This window comes from Vulpes vulpes, chromosome 4, assembly GCF_048418805.1.
Source record: "Vulpes vulpes isolate BD-2025 chromosome 4, VulVul3, whole genome shotgun sequence".
Taxonomy (NCBI): Eukaryota; Metazoa; Chordata; class Mammalia; order Carnivora; family Canidae; genus Vulpes; species Vulpes vulpes.
Genome location: NC_132783.1, coordinates 38,606,753 through 38,625,239, shown reverse-complemented (window position 1 = coordinate 38,625,239; position 18,487 = coordinate 38,606,753). Strand labels below are relative to the sequence as shown.

The 18,487-nt window shown below is 33.6% G+C and overlaps 1 protein-coding gene across 4 annotated transcripts in view; it reads right to left on the bottom strand.

The window, feature by feature from the left end:
* Positions 1 to 18,487, bottom strand: part of TBCK (TBC1 domain containing kinase) — a 219,810-nt gene that overhangs the window by 133,325 nt on the left and 67,998 nt on the right. For all 4 annotated transcript variants that reach the window (XM_026017616.2, XM_026017615.2, XM_072755530.1 and 1 more), the window contains 8 exons: positions 18,407 to 18,468; positions 17,256 to 17,317; positions 14,838 to 14,986; positions 13,526 to 13,664; positions 11,939 to 12,038; positions 8,462 to 8,511; positions 8,134 to 8,263; positions 7,105 to 7,203 (listed from right to left, as the gene is read on the bottom strand). In XM_026017616.2, coding sequence (XP_025873401.1) covers positions 7,105 to 7,203; positions 8,134 to 8,263; positions 8,462 to 8,511; positions 11,939 to 12,038; positions 13,526 to 13,664; positions 14,838 to 14,986; positions 17,256 to 17,317; positions 18,407 to 18,468 — 791 coding nt within the window. The remainder of the gene's footprint in view (positions 1 to 7,104; positions 7,204 to 8,133; positions 8,264 to 8,461; positions 8,512 to 11,938; positions 12,039 to 13,525; positions 13,665 to 14,837; positions 14,987 to 17,255; positions 17,318 to 18,406; positions 18,469 to 18,487) is intronic.

The window sequence follows — 18,487 nt, the reverse complement described above, 5'->3', positions numbered from 1 at the left end:
GTGGAACAGTTCAACAGAACCAGGAGTTGGTTCTTTGAAAGAATTAATAAGATAGATAAACCATTAGCCAGCCTTATTAAAAATAAGAGAGAGAAGACTCAAATTAATAAAATCATGAACGAGAAAGGAGAGATCACTACCAACACCAAGGAAATACAAACGATTTTAAAAACGTATTATGAACAGCTATATGCCAATAAATTAGGCAATCTAGAAGAAATGGACGCATTCCTGGAAAGCCACAAACTACCAAAACTGGAACAGGAAGAAATAGAAAACCTGAACAGCCAATAAACAGGGAGGAAATTGAAGCAGTCATCAAAAACCTCCCAAGACACAAGAGTCCAGGGCCAGATGGCTTCCCAGGGGAATTCTATCAAACGTTTAAAGAAGAAACCATACCTATTCTACTAAAGCTGTTTGGAAAGATGGAAAGAGATGGAATACTTCCAAATTCGTTTATGAGGCCAGCATCACCTTAACTCCAAAACCAGACAAAGACCCCACCAAAAAGGAGAATTACAGACCAATATCCCTGATGAATACATATGCAAACATTCTCAACAGATACTAGCCAATAGGATCTAACAATACATTAAGAAAATTATTCACCATGCCCAAGTGGGATTCATCCCCAGGATGCAAGGCTGGTTCAATGCTTGTAAAGCAATCAAAGTGATAGATCATATCAACAAGAGAAAAAACCAGAACTATATGATCCTCTCATTAGATGCAGAGAAAGCATTTGACAAAATACAGTGTCAATTCCTGATCAAAACTCTTCAGAGCGTAGGGATAGAGGGAACATTCCTCGACATCTTAAAAGCAATCTACGAAAGGCCCACAGCAAATATCATTCTCAGTGGGGAAGCACTGGGAGCCTTTCCCCTAAGATCAGTAACAAGACAGGAATGTCCACTCTCACCACTGCTATTCAACATAGTACTGGAAGTCCTAGCCTCAGCAATCAGACAACAAAAAGACACTAAAGGCATTCAAATTGGCAAAGAAGAAGTCAAACTCTCCCTCTTTACCGATGACATGATACTCTACATAGAAGTCCCAAAAGCCTCCACCCCAAGATTGCTAGAACTCATATAGCAATTTGGTAGCAATGCAGGATACAAAATCAATGCCGAGAAATCAATGGCATTTCTATACACTAACAATGAGACTGAAGAAAGAGAAATTAAGGAATCAATCCCATTTACAATTGCACCCAAAAGCATAAGATACCTAGGAATAAACCTAACCAAAGAGGTAAAGGATCTATACCCTAAAAACTATAGAACACTTCTGAAAGAAACTGAGGAAGACAAAAAGAGATGGAAAAATATTCCATGCTCATGGATTGGCAGAATTAATATTGTGAAAATGTCAATGCTACCCAGGGCAATTGACACGTTTAATGCAATCCCTATCAAAATACCATGGACTTTCTTCAGACAGAACAAAATTATTTTAAGATTTGTGTGGAATCAAAAAAGACCCTGAATAGCCAGGGGAATTTTAAAAAAGCAAACCATAGCTGGGGGCATCACAATGCCAGATTTCATGTTGTACTACAAAGCTGTGGTCATCAAGACAGTGTGGTACTGGCACAAAAACAGACACGTAGATCAATGGAACAGAATAGAGAACCCAGAAGTGGACCCTGAACTTTATGGTCAACTAATATTCGATAAAGGAGGAAAGACTATCCATTGGAAGAAACACAGTCTCTTCAATAAATGGTCCTGGGAAAATTGGACATCCACATGCAGAAGAATGAAACTAGACCACTCTCTTTCACAGACACAAAGATAAACTCAAAATGGATGAGAGATCTAAATGTGAGACAAGATTCCATCAAAATCCTAGAGGAGAACACAAGCAACACCCTTTTTGAACTTGGCCACAGTAACTTCTTGCAAGATACTACCACGAAGGCAAAAGAAACAAGAGCAAAAATGCACTATTGGGTCTTCACCAAGATAAGAAGCTTTTGCACAGCAAAGGATACAGGCAACAAAACTCAAAGACAACCTACAGAATGGGAGAAGATATTTGCAAATGACGTATCAGATAAAGGGCTAGTTTCCAAGATCTATAACGAACTTCTTAAACTCAACACCAAAGAAACAAACAATCCAATCATGAAATGGGCAAAAGCCATGAAGAGAAATCTCACAGAGGAAGACATAGACATGGCCAACAGGCACATGAGAAAATGCTCTGCATCACTTGCCATCAGGGAAATACAAATCAAAACCACAATGAGATACCACCTCACACCAGTGAGAATGGCGAAAATTAACAAGGCAGGAAACCACAAATGTTGGAGAGGATGCGGAGAAAAGGGAGCCCTCTTACACTGTTGGTGGGAATGTGAACTGGTGCAGCCACTCTGGAAAACTGTGTGGAGGTTCCTCAAAGAGTTAAAAATAGACCTGCCCTATGACCCAGCATTTGCACTGTTGGGGATTTACCCCAAAGATTCAGATGCAATGAAACGCGGGACACCTACATCCCGATGTTTCTAGCAGCAATGTCCACAATAGCCAAACTGTGGAAGGAGCCTCGGTATCCATCAAAAGATGAATGGATAAAGAAGATGTGGTTTATGTATACAATGGAATATTACTCAGCCATTAGAAACGACAAATACCCACCATTTGCTTCAACGTGGATGGAACTGGAGGGTATTATGCTGAGTGAAGTAAGTCAATTGGAGAAGGACAAACAGTGTATGTTCTCATTCATTTGGGGAATATAAATAATAGTGAAAAGGAATATAAAGGAAGGGAGAAGAAATGTGTGGGAAATAACAGAAAGGGAGACAGAACATAAAGACTCCTAACTCTGGGAAAGGAACTAGGGGTGGTGGAACGGGGGGAGGGTCGGGGTGGGGGTGAATGGGTGATGGGCACTGAGGGGGATACTTGACGGGATGGGCACTGGGTGTTATTCTGTATGTTGGTAAATTGAACACCAATAAAAAATAAATTTAGTTAAAAAAAAATAGAAAGCAGGGGTAGCAATCCTCATATAAGATAAATTAGTTTATCCCAAAGACTGTAGTAAGAGATGAAGAGGGACAGTATATCATACTTAAAGGATCTATCCAACAAGAGGACCTAACAATCATGAATATTTATGCCCCTAATGTGGGAGCTGCCAAGTATATCAATTAATAACCAAAGTAAAGACATACTTAGATAATAATACACTAATACTGGGAGACTTCAACACGGTGCTTTCTGCAAATGACAGATATTCAAAGCACAACATCTCTAAAGAAACAAGAGCTTTAAATGATACACTCAACCACATGGATTTCACAGATATATACAGAACTCCTCATCAAAATGCAACTGAATACACAGTCTTCTCAAATGCACATGGAACTTTCTTTAGAATAGCCCACATACTCTGGTCACAAATCAGGTCTCAACTGATACCAAAAGACTGGGGTTATCCCCTGCATATTTTCAGACCATAAGGATTTGAAAATTGAACTCAATCACAAGAAATTTGGGAGAAACTCAAACACGTGGAGGTTAAAGAGCATCCTGCTAAAAGATGAAAGGTCAACCAGGAAATTAGAGAAGAATTAAAAAGATTCATGGAAACTAATGAGAATGAAGATACAACCTTCAAAATCTTGGGGATACACCAAAAGCAGTCCTGAGAGGGAAATATATCGCAATACAAGCCTCCCTAAAAAATTGGAAAAAACTCAAACACAGAAGCTAACCTTGCACCTAAAGGAACTGGAGAAAGAAGAGCAAGTAAAACCTATACCAAGTAGAAGAGATAATAACGATTTGAGTAGAACTCAATGAAATAGAGACCAGTAGAACTGTACAACAGATCAACAAAAGCAGGAGTTGGTTCTTTGAAAGAACTAATATGATAGATAAATCCCTAGCCAGCCTTATTAAAAAGAAGAGAGAGAAGACTCAAATTAATAAAATCACGAATGAAAAAGGAGAGATCACAACCAATACCAAGGAAATTCAAACGATTTTAAAAACATATTATGAGTAGCTATACGCCAATAAATTAGGCAATCTAGAAGAAATGGACGCATTTCTGGAAAACCAAAAATTACCAAAACTAGAACAGGAAGAAATAGAAAACCTGAACCAGCCAATAACCAGAGACAAAATTGAAGGAGTCATCAAAAACCTCCCAAGACACAAAAGTCCAGGGCCGGATGGCTTCCCAAGGGAATTCTATCAAACGTTTAAAAAAGAAATAATACCTATTCTAGTAAAGCTGTTCCAAAAGATAGAAAGGGACTGAATACTTCCAAACTTGTCTTATAAGGCCTGCATTATCTTGAATCCAAAACCAAGAAAGACCCCACCAAAAGGAGAATTATAGACCAATATCCCTGATGAATACATATGCAAACATTCTCAACAGATACTAGCCAATAGGACCAAAAGTACATTAAGAAAATTATTCACTGTGACCAAGTAGGATTCATCCCCAGGATGCAGGGCTGGTTCAATGCTCGTAAGGCAATCAAAGTGATAGATCATATCAACAAGAGAAAAAACCAGAACTATATGATCCTCTCATTAGATGCAGAGAAAGCATTTGACAAAATACAGCATCCATTCCTGATTAAAACTCTTCAGAGTGCAGAGGTAGAGGGAACATTCTTCAGCATCTTAAAAGCCATCTATGAAAAGCCCACAGCAAATATCATTCTCAATGGGGAAACTCTGGGAGCCTTTCCCCTAAGATCAGGAACACGACAGGAATGTCCATTCTCACCATTGCTATTCAACACAGTAGTAGAAGTCCTAGCCTAGGAATCAGATAACAAAAAGAAATAAAAGGCATTCAAATTGGCAAAGAAGTCAAACTCTCCCTCTTCGCCGATGACATGATACTGTGTATAGAAAACCCAAAAGACTCCACCCCAAGATTGCTAGAACTCATACAGCAATTCGGCAGTGTGGCAGGATACAAAATCAATGCCCATACATCAGTGGCATTTCTATACACTAACAATGAGACTGAGGAAAGAGAAATGAAGGAATCAATCCCATTTACAATTGTACCCAAAAGCATAAGATACCTAGGAATAAACCTAACCAAAGAGGTAAAGGATCTATACCTTAAAACCTACAGAACACTTCTGAAAGAAACTGAGGAAGACAAAAAGAGATGGAAAAACATTCCATGCTCATGGATTAGAAGAATAAACATTGTGAAAATGTCAATGCTACCCAGGGCAATTTACACATTTAATGCAAAATACCATGGACTTTCTTCAGAGAGTTGGAACAAATAATCTGAAGATTTGTATGGAATCAGAAAAGACCCCAAATAGCCAGGGGAATACCGAAAAAGAAAACTAGAGCCGGGGGCATTATAATGCTGGATTTCAAGTTGTAATACAAAGCTGTGATCATCAATACAGTGTGGTACTGGCACAAAAATAGACACATAGATCAATGGAACAGAATAGAGAACCCAGAAATGGGGCCTCAGCTCTATGTTCAACTAATATTCGAGAAAGCAGGAAAGAATATCCACTGGAAAAACGACAGTCTCTTTAATAAATGGTGCTGGGAAAATTGGACAGCCAGATGCAGAAGAATGAAACTAGACCATTCTCTTACACCATATATAAAGATGAACTCAAAATGGTTTAAAGATCCAAATGTGAGACAAGAATCCATCAAAATCCTAGAGGAGAACACAGGCAACACCCTTTTTGAACATGGCCACAGCAACTTTTTGCAAGATACATCTATGAAGGCAAGGGAGACAAAAGCAAAAATGAAGTATTGGGACTTATTAATCAAGATAAAAAGCTTCTGCACAGTAAAAGAAACAGTCAACAAAACTAAAAGACAACCTACATAATGGAGAAGATATTTGCAAATGACATATCAGATAAAGGACTAGTATCCAAGATCTATAAGGAACCTTTTAAACTCAACAGCAAAAAACCAAACAATCCAATCATGAAATGGGCAAAAGACATGAACAGAAATTTCACAGAGGAAGACATAGAAATGGCCAACAAGCACATGAGAAAATGCTCCGCATCACTGGCCATTAGGGAAATACAAATCAAAACCACAATGAGATACCACCTCACACCAGTGAGAATGGCGAAAATTAACAAGACAGGAATTCACAAGCGTTGGAGAGGATGTGGAGAAAGGGGAACCCTCTTGCACTGTTGGTAGGAATGTGAACTGGTGCAGCCACTCTGGAAAACTGTGTGGAGGTTCCTCAAAGAGTTAAAAATAGACCTTCCCTATGACCTAGCAATTGCACTGCTGTGGATTTACCCCAGAGATACAGCTGCAGTGAAAAACCGAGACACCTGCACCTCAATGTTTATAGCAGCAATGTCCACAACAGTGAAACTGTGGAAGGAGCCTCAGTGTCCATCGAAAGATGAATGGATAAAGAAGATGTGGTCTATGTATACAATGGAATATTACTAAGCCATTAGAAATGACAAATATCCACCATTTGCTCTAACATGGATGGAACTGGAGGCTATTATGCTGAGTGAAGTAAGTCAGTTGGAGAAGAACAAAGATTATATGGTCTCATTCATTTGGGGAATATAAAAAATAGTGAAAGGGAATAAAAGGGATAGGAGAGTAAATGAGTGAAAATATCAGTGAGGGTGACAGAACATGAGAGGCTCCTACCTCTGGGAAACAAAGATGGGGTGGAAGAAAGGGAGGTGGGCAGGGTGTTGGGGTGACTGGGTGATGGGCACTGAGGGGGAACTTGATGGGATGAGCACTGGGTGTTATGCTATGTGTTGGCAAATCGAACTCCAATAAAAAAATATACAAAAAAATAAAATATTTTAATTTTAAAATGAATAATCAAGATAATTTCTGAATCCCATTAAATGAAATGTTAAATAGTATAAATCTAATAAGACCTCAACTATATTTTTCTATTCTATGTAGTCTATTCTTCTCCTCCATTCCTTTCACTAAAATTTGTCAAATAATCTTAATATTCAAATTTTACTATATAAGTTTCTAACAACTTGGAAAATATATTCAGAAAGTACTTTCCTTCTTTCTTAACACTATTGATCAGCTTCTAACTTCTTTTCTTTCTTACCTCAACTCCCAGAAGGGCAGCCCAGGTTAAACCTCTCATTAGAGGAGGAATATCAATCCTCGCTTCTTTCCAGATTTGATTTTTTTTATATGGATAAGCCTATAGGTAAAAAACATATGAAAAATATCTCAAGTTACCAAGTACCGTCTTTTTAATCTAAATAGTTCTGAATATACCAGTGATAAGGTGAAGGTGACCTGCAATAAATTTCCAAGTACCTGAAATTATTTTACCTAGCTTATTAATACATGCAAGTTAGTAGTGGAATAGTTTCCTATCCTCTGCAAATTGTATATAATATTATCAAAGAAAGGAGCTGAATCTACTGTTTTTAACCATTCCTCTCTATTTTGTGCTCTGAAAGAACTGTGATTAAATCTTAGAGAATAGTATTATAAGCTTTATATGGATTAAATAACATAAGTAACAAATTTTACAAATAACTTTGTTAAATACCTAGTGATACAGAAAGTATTCAATAAATATTAAGTTATTATTATGGTTACTTGTATATGCTTGCATATAAATTTGTCTTTTTAAAAATTTGTACTTTAGGAGGGATTTCTAGAAGAGAATTAATAGAACATAGGATAAGGATGTTGTTCAGGCTCTTAACAAAATTTCAAATTCTATAAACATTCTATAGAATGTTTTAACCAATTAACACTTACTCCAGAACAATGAGAGTTCTAATCTCAATATACATTTATTCACTTTGCTAATTCAATATGGAAAATTTCTATTATGGTTTTTTATCCATTTCTCTGTTTCAATGAAAGTCCTTTTACCTAATGATTTGTAAGTGTTCTTTAAAAAGCAAGGATATTTCTATTTTGTCTAATGCGGTTTTGCATAGATTCCTTCATTTTGTTTTTGCTTTTATTTACTGTGAACATGTATTATTTTTATTAGTCAGATAAAATAAGTCATAAGAGTTAGTGTTCCCATGACATCTAGATTCCCTAAGAATTACCAATGAAATAAAAAATAAAGATTGTATATGGATTCTTTGCACTTTAGAATCCCTACCTTTAGCAGTCTGTCAAAGAGAATGATTCTGTTTAGTTGGTACTCTGTGTCCCTCTCTCGGATGATTAAAGGGAGAGTGGCAGCTGCAGACAATTCATTATTGCTGTTTGAATGAGGTAAATTAGACTGGCTATAGAAGAGAAACAAAAGCAGAAAAATTGACAAAACATCTAAAATTAAGAAAACCCAGAACACCACATTTTTGTATTCTATTTAGGAAACAATTTTCAAAGAAAATGTGTAAGCTTCTTATCAATTTAATATAAATGTAAAAGAAAAGTAATGGTAAAAAGTATATCTATATATCTATATATCTATATATACTCACTCATCTTCAAGTAATGGGTAAAATGCTTCTCCACCAACATCTTTTAATCTCTGAATTGAAAGAAAAAATATTTATGATATTTAAGATCTGAGACGGAGACACTAAACTTTCTTTAAAAAGAAAAATGATGAAAAATTATATATTCATAAAGATAACAAGAAAACTATAAAATAGAATTTAAAATTCATTCCTATCATAAACATGCAAATATACCATGCCTCCAGGGATTGAGTTTAGCTGTAAAGAATATTGTTTTTTTACCTTCAGGCATTTCTCATAAATGTTAGACACCTATTATGATAGTTTTCCAAACACAATGCAGAATTACTAAAATTAGTATAAAACTGAATAAATGGATAAAACATCTTTAAATTACATGATTATATGGAAAGGTACTTTTTGATACACATCTCTTAATTAAAAACGAGTCCAATTTATTTTTGCCTTGACATTAACACAAACTAAGACAAAAGTAAGGTGCTAATAAAAGGATTCAAAAGAATTTCTCACATCATACTTTGAACATGCATGATACAAACAGCTGGTAAATCAACTGAAAAAATTCAATTTTCTTAAATATCTTTTTCACAAACTCATTACAGTAAATGTTACTCCAAATAATAACATTGCCAGGATTACAGATATTCTTCAAAAACATAAGAAGGCAGGCAATAGTAAAGTGAAATCTTAGACACATCCTAAGTAGGGTGATTAAAGTTAATGCCATCTTGCCTGCTGCTCTGCTCTTCAGTTCAACTTCCAACTTGAAGGCAGAGTATCTGCTCCTGTGGGGATTGACACAGAAGTTCAAGCTCTGTGTGTAGCCAGCATTAATCTTCTGTGTACTCACTCATGTGAGTTATGCTCAGAATTTTTAAAAGGCAAAGAAAAATCTTTTACCCATAACTGAGAATCTGGCAAACATTGAATTTATGCCTAGCTTTTCTCTAAAATTTGATGTGCTGTAGATTTATCTCATTTTTGCCTCTAAACTTTTTGGTACTTCTTTTATGGGTTAAAGTTCCAAGGAGAAAAATAAGATTTTCTCAAAATTTACTGTATTATTAATATGTACATTATTTTAAAGTTTGGGTTTTACTGTCCTGAAAATCATAAACATTATAAGTAACTTCTCTGCATTTTTTTGTTATTAAAAATTTAGCATATTAAAAGTAAAAAAAGAAAAGCAAAAATACAGAAAAGAAGGTAAAAAATATTTTGTTTCCATATTATTTTTAAAATCAGCAACATTAACATTTTTTCTTAATAATTATATTAAAAGGTACTTTAAATTTCAAAAGTGGAAATGTAAGTTCACTGAGAGGGTAAAATTGAAGCCTTGTATTCATTTAACTTATCTTCATATACCTTGGATTATATTTAAATCAAAGAAACAAATTAAGAGTAAAATCAAATCAGTCAAAACCATATATTTGGATGTAGTTTGTTTGTTGTTTTGTACTGCTACCTATTTCATTCATTATCCACATTCCTTCTTTCCCAAGACATAAATTTAGTGCAATCATATGGTAATAATTATATATTTAAATTATCTATTCCTTGCATTATGGCAGGGAAGAGATTCTAATTCCCTCCTACTACATAATATATAAAATATTAAATCACAAAAAAACCCTCAAAATATAAGGAAAATGCAATGATATGAGACCCAAAGCTGGGCTTAGAGAGAGGATATAAGCTAGTAATAAAGTATATTGATAATTGTGGCCTAGGGTTTTAAGTACAATGGGACAAAGACTTGGGCATCTGATTAACATGCAGCCAGACTGGAGAAGATCCTGCTATATTCAAGTAAACAAAGAACTGTGTGTGTCCGGGGGCAGAGGGGAGTATATCCAACTTTACCTGCCTCTAGTCATTGATGTGGGGAAGAAGAATATCCGATACTGATTCTCTGTGGCTGTCCTGTCTCCACTAATAAGGTAAGGAGGAAAGCTAAGAAGCATATATAAAGGTCAGAGACACAGGTTCACTAAAAGGCTGAGACCAAACCAAAGGCTTATAGAACTCCTTATCCTTACTACCTTACCTCCATGTCAGTAGCGCTCCTATATAAAAAGGGATTCCAGCTGAAAGAACTGGAGGCCTCAGACCTGATTTTAAAAAGTCTCTAGGGAAACCGAAAGACACCAGGGGAAACAAGAACAATGGCAGTTGAGGAAACTTTAGCCTCTGACAAAAAAGCTACACCAATAGTAAACAACTAGATAAACATGACATCTTGAGCTAAAGGTCTATTTACTGTAGTTGTTTTTACAGATAAATCATGTTAGGGTTTCAACAAAAAATTGCAAGACATGCTAAAATATGAAAAAGACACTCTGAAGAAACAAAGTAAGCTTCAGAACTAGTCTCAGATATGGCAGAGAGTTTGGAATTATCAGGCCAGGAATTTAAAATAATTATGATTTAAAAAAATAATAATAAAATAACTATGATTAATATGCTAAGGGGTCTAAGAAAAAAGTGGACAGTATGCAAGAACAGATGGGTATTATAAGCATGGAGGTAAAAATTCTAATAAAGAATCAAAAGATGTAATTTATGTGTTAGAGAAACATCAGAAGAAGGAGAAATATTTGAAGTAATAAAGACAGAAATTTTCAAAATTAAAGACATCAAACAACAAAGGCCCAGGAAACTCTTAACATCAAGCAGGATAAATACCAAAAGAAAAATCTATACCTAGGAATATCATATTTTTTAAGGGACATCATCAAAAGTGAAAGGAAAAGCCACAGGTTAGAAGACAAATGCATTACACATAGCTAACAAAGACTCTGTATTTGGAAATATTTATGAAGTCAAATCAATAAGAAATCACCCAGTGGAAAAAGTTGACAAAAGATATGAACTAGTAATGTACAGAAGAGGTAAACAGGCTACCAAGAAATATGAAGAGATTCATAACTGTGTTATAATCAGGGAATTAAAAATCAGTATTATAGCAAAATACTATTCTCCACCTTTTAAAGCAATAATATTTTTAAAGATTTTACTTATTTATTTAAGATAGAGAGTGCGCGAGTGGTGGGGAGGAGCAAAAGGAGAGGGAGAAGCAGACTCCCTACTAAGTGGGGAGCCCAATGCAGAGCTTGATCCAGGACCCTGAGATCATGACTTGAGCAGAAGGTAGATGCTTAGCTGAGCCACCAGGAGCCTCTAGAGCAATAGTTTTTTAAAATTTGATAATACCCTGTGTTACCAAGTATACAGAAAAGGAGAAACCTTATATCCAGTGATGGTAAAAAGATACAAGTACTTTTGGGAATGACTGAACAATATATACTAAAGCTGAAGATGTAGTACAGATCCTGTTTCAGAATAATGTCACTTCTGGGCACATGCCTTAAAGAAACTCTGACATATTTTATGAGATTAGGGAGGAGTTCAAGGCTTCATGTGTATCTGTAAGATTTTATTAAGAAAAATCATTTGTTAAAATACCATTCTTACATTTCTTAGCTGGCATAATGACAATGTCACAGTTGTGTCATCTAATAGTGAGCTTCTATCTCGACCTTGTCCAAAGCTTTCACCATCTTCAAAGAGAAAACTGAAAAGAGATTGAAAAAAAAATAATTATTTTAATGAGCACACAAAATCTAATTTATTGCTTCTTCTAGAAATTAAAGTTATTTTAAATCATCATTTCCTCATCAAAGAAGGAAGGACATTTTAGACTAAACAGATTAATTAAAAATATGCGACTGCTGGTTGAAATTTCACCAAACAATTCTCATTTTTAAATATAAATTGAGTTGGTATGAATACAATATATGAAATATAAAGCATTTTAGGAATATAGGAATGTGATTTATCTTCTTTGTTCATACAAGTTCAATGCAAAATTACTCTCTTGACAATATGTGTATGTGCTCCTGAGGAATTTTATTTGAGCGAGAAATGATAAAAGAAGAAAGAAAAATCATGATAGTATCTTCTTGGGAGAAACAACAGTGAATAATAAATGCATAAAATTTCTTTAGGATTTCAGAGAATTAATTTTGAGAATTTACATATACCTTGGAATTTCCATCATCTTATTTCCTGGTGTTTGCTTAATCCAATATATGAGAAATATAATTGACTTAAAAATCAGTTCAAGGGAGAGAAAAAGTAGAGACCCAGTGATCTACTCAAATAATTAACCTAAAAATTTAACATGTGAAGAAAAAATAATCATAGGTGATTTTTATTGTTACAATGATCAATCTAGTCCTAAAATCTAAAATTAAAAATTTAAAGCATTGGTGGAAATTCAAGAGATTGAGGTTCATATCTTTATGAATAAATACAAAGAGCAATGGAACAGTAACAATTTTGGTCCTTAGAGTTGTACTATTATTTAACTTTCAGTGTAGTTTATATGAGGATGTCCAAGATCTCACGGAGTTCTGCAGAGTTTTCACAACAGTGATTTAGCACTATGATGATCTCTAGGATAAACAATGAGGCCACAGAGTACATTTACATTTACAATTGTAATTGGAAATAAACAATAGTTATATATAATAGGCACACTAGTTTATTAACTCTTTTGAATATTACTATTCTTTCTGACTTATACATTTTTCATTTATTAAACATCAATTATTATAAGATATTCCTTAATTATAAGCCTACTTCAAATAGATCATAAAGCAAATTATTAAAAAACAATATTTATTTAAAATAATAAATTTTTTAAAAAAGATTTTATTTATTCATGAGAGACACAGAAAGAGATAGAGGCAGAGACACAGGCAGAAGGAGAAATAGGTTCCATGCAGGAAGCCCAATGTGGGAATTGATCTCAGGACTCCAGGATCACGCCCTGAGTCAAAGGCAGACGCTCAACTGCTGAGCCACCCAGGCGTCCCTGAAATAGTAAATATTAATGGGAATTCTTTAATTAGAAGTCTCAGCCAAGAAAACAAGGTATTGGCTTCCAGTTGCTTTTATAATCACTTAGTTGGAATGTCTACCAGAGAAACCCCACATTAAAAAAAAAATGTTATTACTATATTTTTTTTATTTCCAAGAGAAACTTTCTTTCCTTACTTGGGAAGTGTGCAGATAGGTGGTTTGGATCGAATGATTTCCTTGTTGACAAGTTCTTTCTCCAAGTCACCTCCAGCTAAACACCAAAGGTAATATACTTCTTCAATAGATCTTTCTGCCAGGTAATCACTGTTTATATCTATTAATGGCAAATGGAAAAGAATCAGAGCTATCACACTTTCTGTTTTTATTAAAAGGCAACAGCTAATATTCTCAAAAAAAAAAAAAGTAATTGAAGAACATAGTAAGAGTCCCTTTAGAAAATTCATACTATAAACTGCACAAAGGATGAAATGAAGATATACATATTGGATGTACACTCAGTTTCTTTGAGAAAAAGTGAAATTTTTACCCTCAATATTAGAGATATATGGGATATATATTCTATACAGATAACAGATATATTGGGCTCTGTGGGAAAGGGATAAGAGCAAAAAAAGCACTTGGGTAGGTAACTAACACAAACTATCCCATCCTTCATGTCTTGAGGCAATTGCTGCTTCTTCTGAAGACTCTCATTGTCTCAGGCACACTAGGATTCCACCACACTATGTTCTTATTGACCTTTATTTATAATAGTAACATAAATGTTTATTTGCCTTTCTTTTTGGTATGAATGTTACTTGCTGTTATAGTGTGTGGAAGAGCAGAAACTCAAAAAAGATTTGGCTGAATAAATGCTTAGTATATGTTTCCTGACATGACTTACACATCATAACTTCAATATAAGAGTATTTTATTGGTGTCACTAAAACACACATTCTGAGAGTTGTAATGAATGAAAAGAAGAAAGCTGATATTCCCTGACAATGTGGAATATAATCATATGGAGTTCTACCAATAAAACAATTTTTAGAGATAATTTATAAAGAGATAAATTATTAGAGATAAATTAGAGATAAATTATATAGAATATATGTATATTGATGTACTGGATATTCTACTAGGAATTAGAAAACAATTTTGGTATTAAGATTTAAGATGAAAATAGGACTTTTGTTTGTATAATAAATTTTTTTGGGTGCCACTTCCTTTTCTCGATTCTTAAAGTTCTCGGTCCAAAGCAATTGAAATTTAAAAGATTAAAATGAAAAAAAAAAAAATGAAAAAAAAAAAATAAAAAAAATAAAAGATTAAAATGTTAGGTTAGTTATATTTTAAGCAAATCCAAAATTATCTCTTCTCAGATAGGTATTGATAAAGCCTCACTAATATAATATACATATTGTTGATAAATGTAAAACGAAAATAGGATAAGGGTATTTTCTTTAAAAATAAGGCTTATATTGTTTTTTGTCTTATTTATCATTACCTTTACAGAGCTGACTGATATCCTCAGGCAGAGTTAAATCAGCACATCTCAGAGAAGATGAAAACAGACTGGCAGGTTTGGTAAAGGGAGTATACAAAGGAGACACTTCACTAAATACCTTGTCTTGCATTAATTCATCTGCAGTTGGCCTTGGGAAAAATTTAAAACAGAGTACGAATGAGATACAAATTTCATCATTAGAAATTTTTGATATCACTTATTTAAAAAGTTGTAAGATATAGAAAATTAATTTTCAAGTTATTCAGTTATAATTTATGTTTACCAGGGTATATCAACTTTCTTTTTTCCTTAAATTGCTTTGTCATGCTGACCTTTTAATGTTTATTCCCTGATTTGTGTGTCTCGTTACTCTCTTCAAAAATAAAACTTCTGTATATCACAGTGGTGCCTATTAGCCAGTGCCTTACATAATTTCAAAAATAGTGCTGTGAAAAAAGACTGTTGGAAATATGAAAAATCTTATATTGAGCAATCTAGTAAGATACTTTGTAAAATTTTCATAATACATGGCTTTTGTAGTATATGATGTAGGCCTATTTCTGAATATGGTATGAAATCAATTGTGGTTTTGGAAAAAATTAAAAGAAAGATAACAAATTTCTACAGAGTTTATTAATGTAAGAAAAAATGATAAAAGCATATAGTTTACATCAGGAGTCAGAAAATTATGGCTCATGGGTCAAAACTGCCTACTCTGTTTTTGTATGGCTGATGAGCTAAAAATAGATTTCACATTTTTAAATAGTTGAAAAAATAAAAATAACGTTATTTTGTGATATGTTAAAATTATGTAAAACACAAGTTTAAGTACCCAAAAGTAAAGTTTTACTGGAACATAGCACCACTAATGCATTTAAGTATTGTCTTTGGCTGTTTTTCAGCTACAAGGACAGTGTTAATAACCATGACAGAAACTGTATGGTCCATGAAGTCAAAAATATTTGCTATCTGGTCCTTGCCATAAAGAGTCTGTTGATCGGAGTTAAATAAACACAATGGGACATCACTGTTTTTTGTTTTTTTGTAAAAATAGAATTCAATAATATATTTTATGGTGGGAAGCTTAATATACCTATGTTTAGAAACATTTGCATCTACATGTATAAGAATATGTTTCAATATGCAAAGAAGAATCATACTTTGCAATATTTCATGTGCATTTTTCTTTTTAGTCTAGTTAACCATGATTTCCCTGGTGATCTGCCAAAATTTCAATTAACATTACTGTCAGTGGGTCAACCGAATTACTGTGGCAGAAGGTACTTAGAAACTTGTGTCATGGATGATGCTACAGCATATTAAAGAAACTATTCACTAACTCAAATTGGCCACTAAGTAACCAGCAATCAACCATAACAAAACGAATGTTTCTTTAAGTTACTTACACATAGTTTGTGTCTGAGAAATGTAAAGTAAATATAATCATAAATATTGATTGGCAATTTGTTTGATTTTTTTCCAAAGCATACAAATAACACTGGGAAATGTCCTTCAAAAAAACTGGCTAGAAAAACGGCAATCAAGGGGATAGTTAAAAGTCTTAAATACATTACCAGTACAGAAAATAATAATAAAACTCTCCTTAGCAGAGTCAAGATGTGTATTTGTACATAAAAATAAAGTGACTGTAAGTAAATGCTTATTCCCTTATTGTGCTTTTGTACCTTATAATCAAGATTATTATATATAAGCATCCCCATTTTTTACTTTTGTCTTGATTATGACGTACTATTTTACTGAATATCTTAAAATTCTAAGCCAATAATACCTTTAGCTTTTCTTCCTCCTTTCTTAATGAAGCATGTTTACCCAAAATTATGTTTTTAATACTACTCCACTCTTCCTAACATGTATTGATAAAGATGTCTTTCTAAGTGAGAATACATTATTTTCAAATATCATATTGTCATATGATTTCACTTAAGGAGTTTAGGAGAGACAACTGTAAGGCTAACAGTGATAACATCAAATGAAAATAAATAATAATAGTTCCAAGAAATCCTTTTATATTTTAAACAAATGTTAGCTGACCTCATCATTTATCCAAGTTCTATGCTTAAGACACTTGCCAATAAACTTTTGTTGTCATTTCTCTCATGTCATTCATGTTTAGGAATATCTACAATTTAGCTGATTTTCTAATTGGAGATTAGTAAATGAACCAGTAACATTTTTGAAAATATGCCAGCTTTCCTGATTGTGGTTTAATTATTTTTTCTTCTTTAATTAATATACATCAGAGCTATAACTAACAACTATGATACTAATGTCAATTATGTATTCCTATATATATGTAAATATTCTCATTTAATTCATTAATATTATAACTAATAAGGAAAAAACACTACTTATATGTTAAAGATCTCAGTATAATCTCTAAGTCTTAATAATACTAACCTCTTGGAAGGGTGGAAGGTGAGACACTTCTTCAAAAGATTTATCACATTTTCAGGAAGGTCCTGATAAATAAAAAAAGAAAAGAATTATTTTAAATTATCCATTAAAAAAATATTTTACTCACACCAGTCAGAATGGCTAAAATTAACAAGTCAGGAAGCAACAGATGTTGGTGAGGATGCAGACAGAGAAAGGGGAACACTTGTACACTGTTGGTAGGAATGTAAACTGGTGTAGCCACTCTGGAACAGTAGGGAGGTTCCTCAAAAGTTTAAAATAGAGCTACCCTACCACCCAGCAATTGCACTACTGAGGATTTAGCCAAAGGATACATAGTGATTTAGCCAAAGGATACACAGAAATACATAGTGATTCGAAGGGGCACATGCATGCCAATGCTTATAGCACCAATGTCCACAATAGTCAAAATATGGAAAAAACCGAGATGTCTATCAACAGACGAATGGATAAAGAAGAGGTGGTATGTATATAAAACAGAATATTCCTGAGCCATCAAAAAAGAATGAAATCTTGCCATTTGCAATGACGTGGATGGAACTAGAAGGTATTATGCTAAGCAAAATAAGTCAATCAGAAAAAGATAACTGTCATAAGATTTCACTCATATGTGGAATTTAAGAAAAGAAATGGAGGGAAGGGGAAGGGAGGGAAAAATAAAATAAGACATAATCAGAGAGGGGGACAAACCATAAGAGACTCTTCCATAGGAAACCAACTGAGGGTTGCTGGAGGAAAGGAGGGTAGAGGGGATGGGGAAACTGGGTGATGAGCATTAGGAGGGCATTTGTTGTAATAAGCACTGGATATTATATGCAACTGATGAATCACTGAACTCTACCTCTGAAACTAATAATATATTATATGCTAATTAAATTGAATTTAAATAAAATTTTTTAAAAAGTAAAGAATTATTTAAAATGATCCATTTAAAAATATGCATTACTCAAATGTTTGCTATTCTAGGACATTTTGATTTTTCTATTAAGTCTTTAATTGGATTTTATACTAATTTATATTAGCTTGTCACTCTATGAAAAGAAATATCTGAACAGAAATAAACAGCTTTAAAATAGCTTATTAGATCTCAAATACAAAATACATGAATTTTCAATAACAGATTAATGACAAACCTTTATAATGTCCAGACAACCATGTTCTTCAGCCAGAACTATTATAGTGTCATCTACACAACCTATAAAACAGAAAAATTG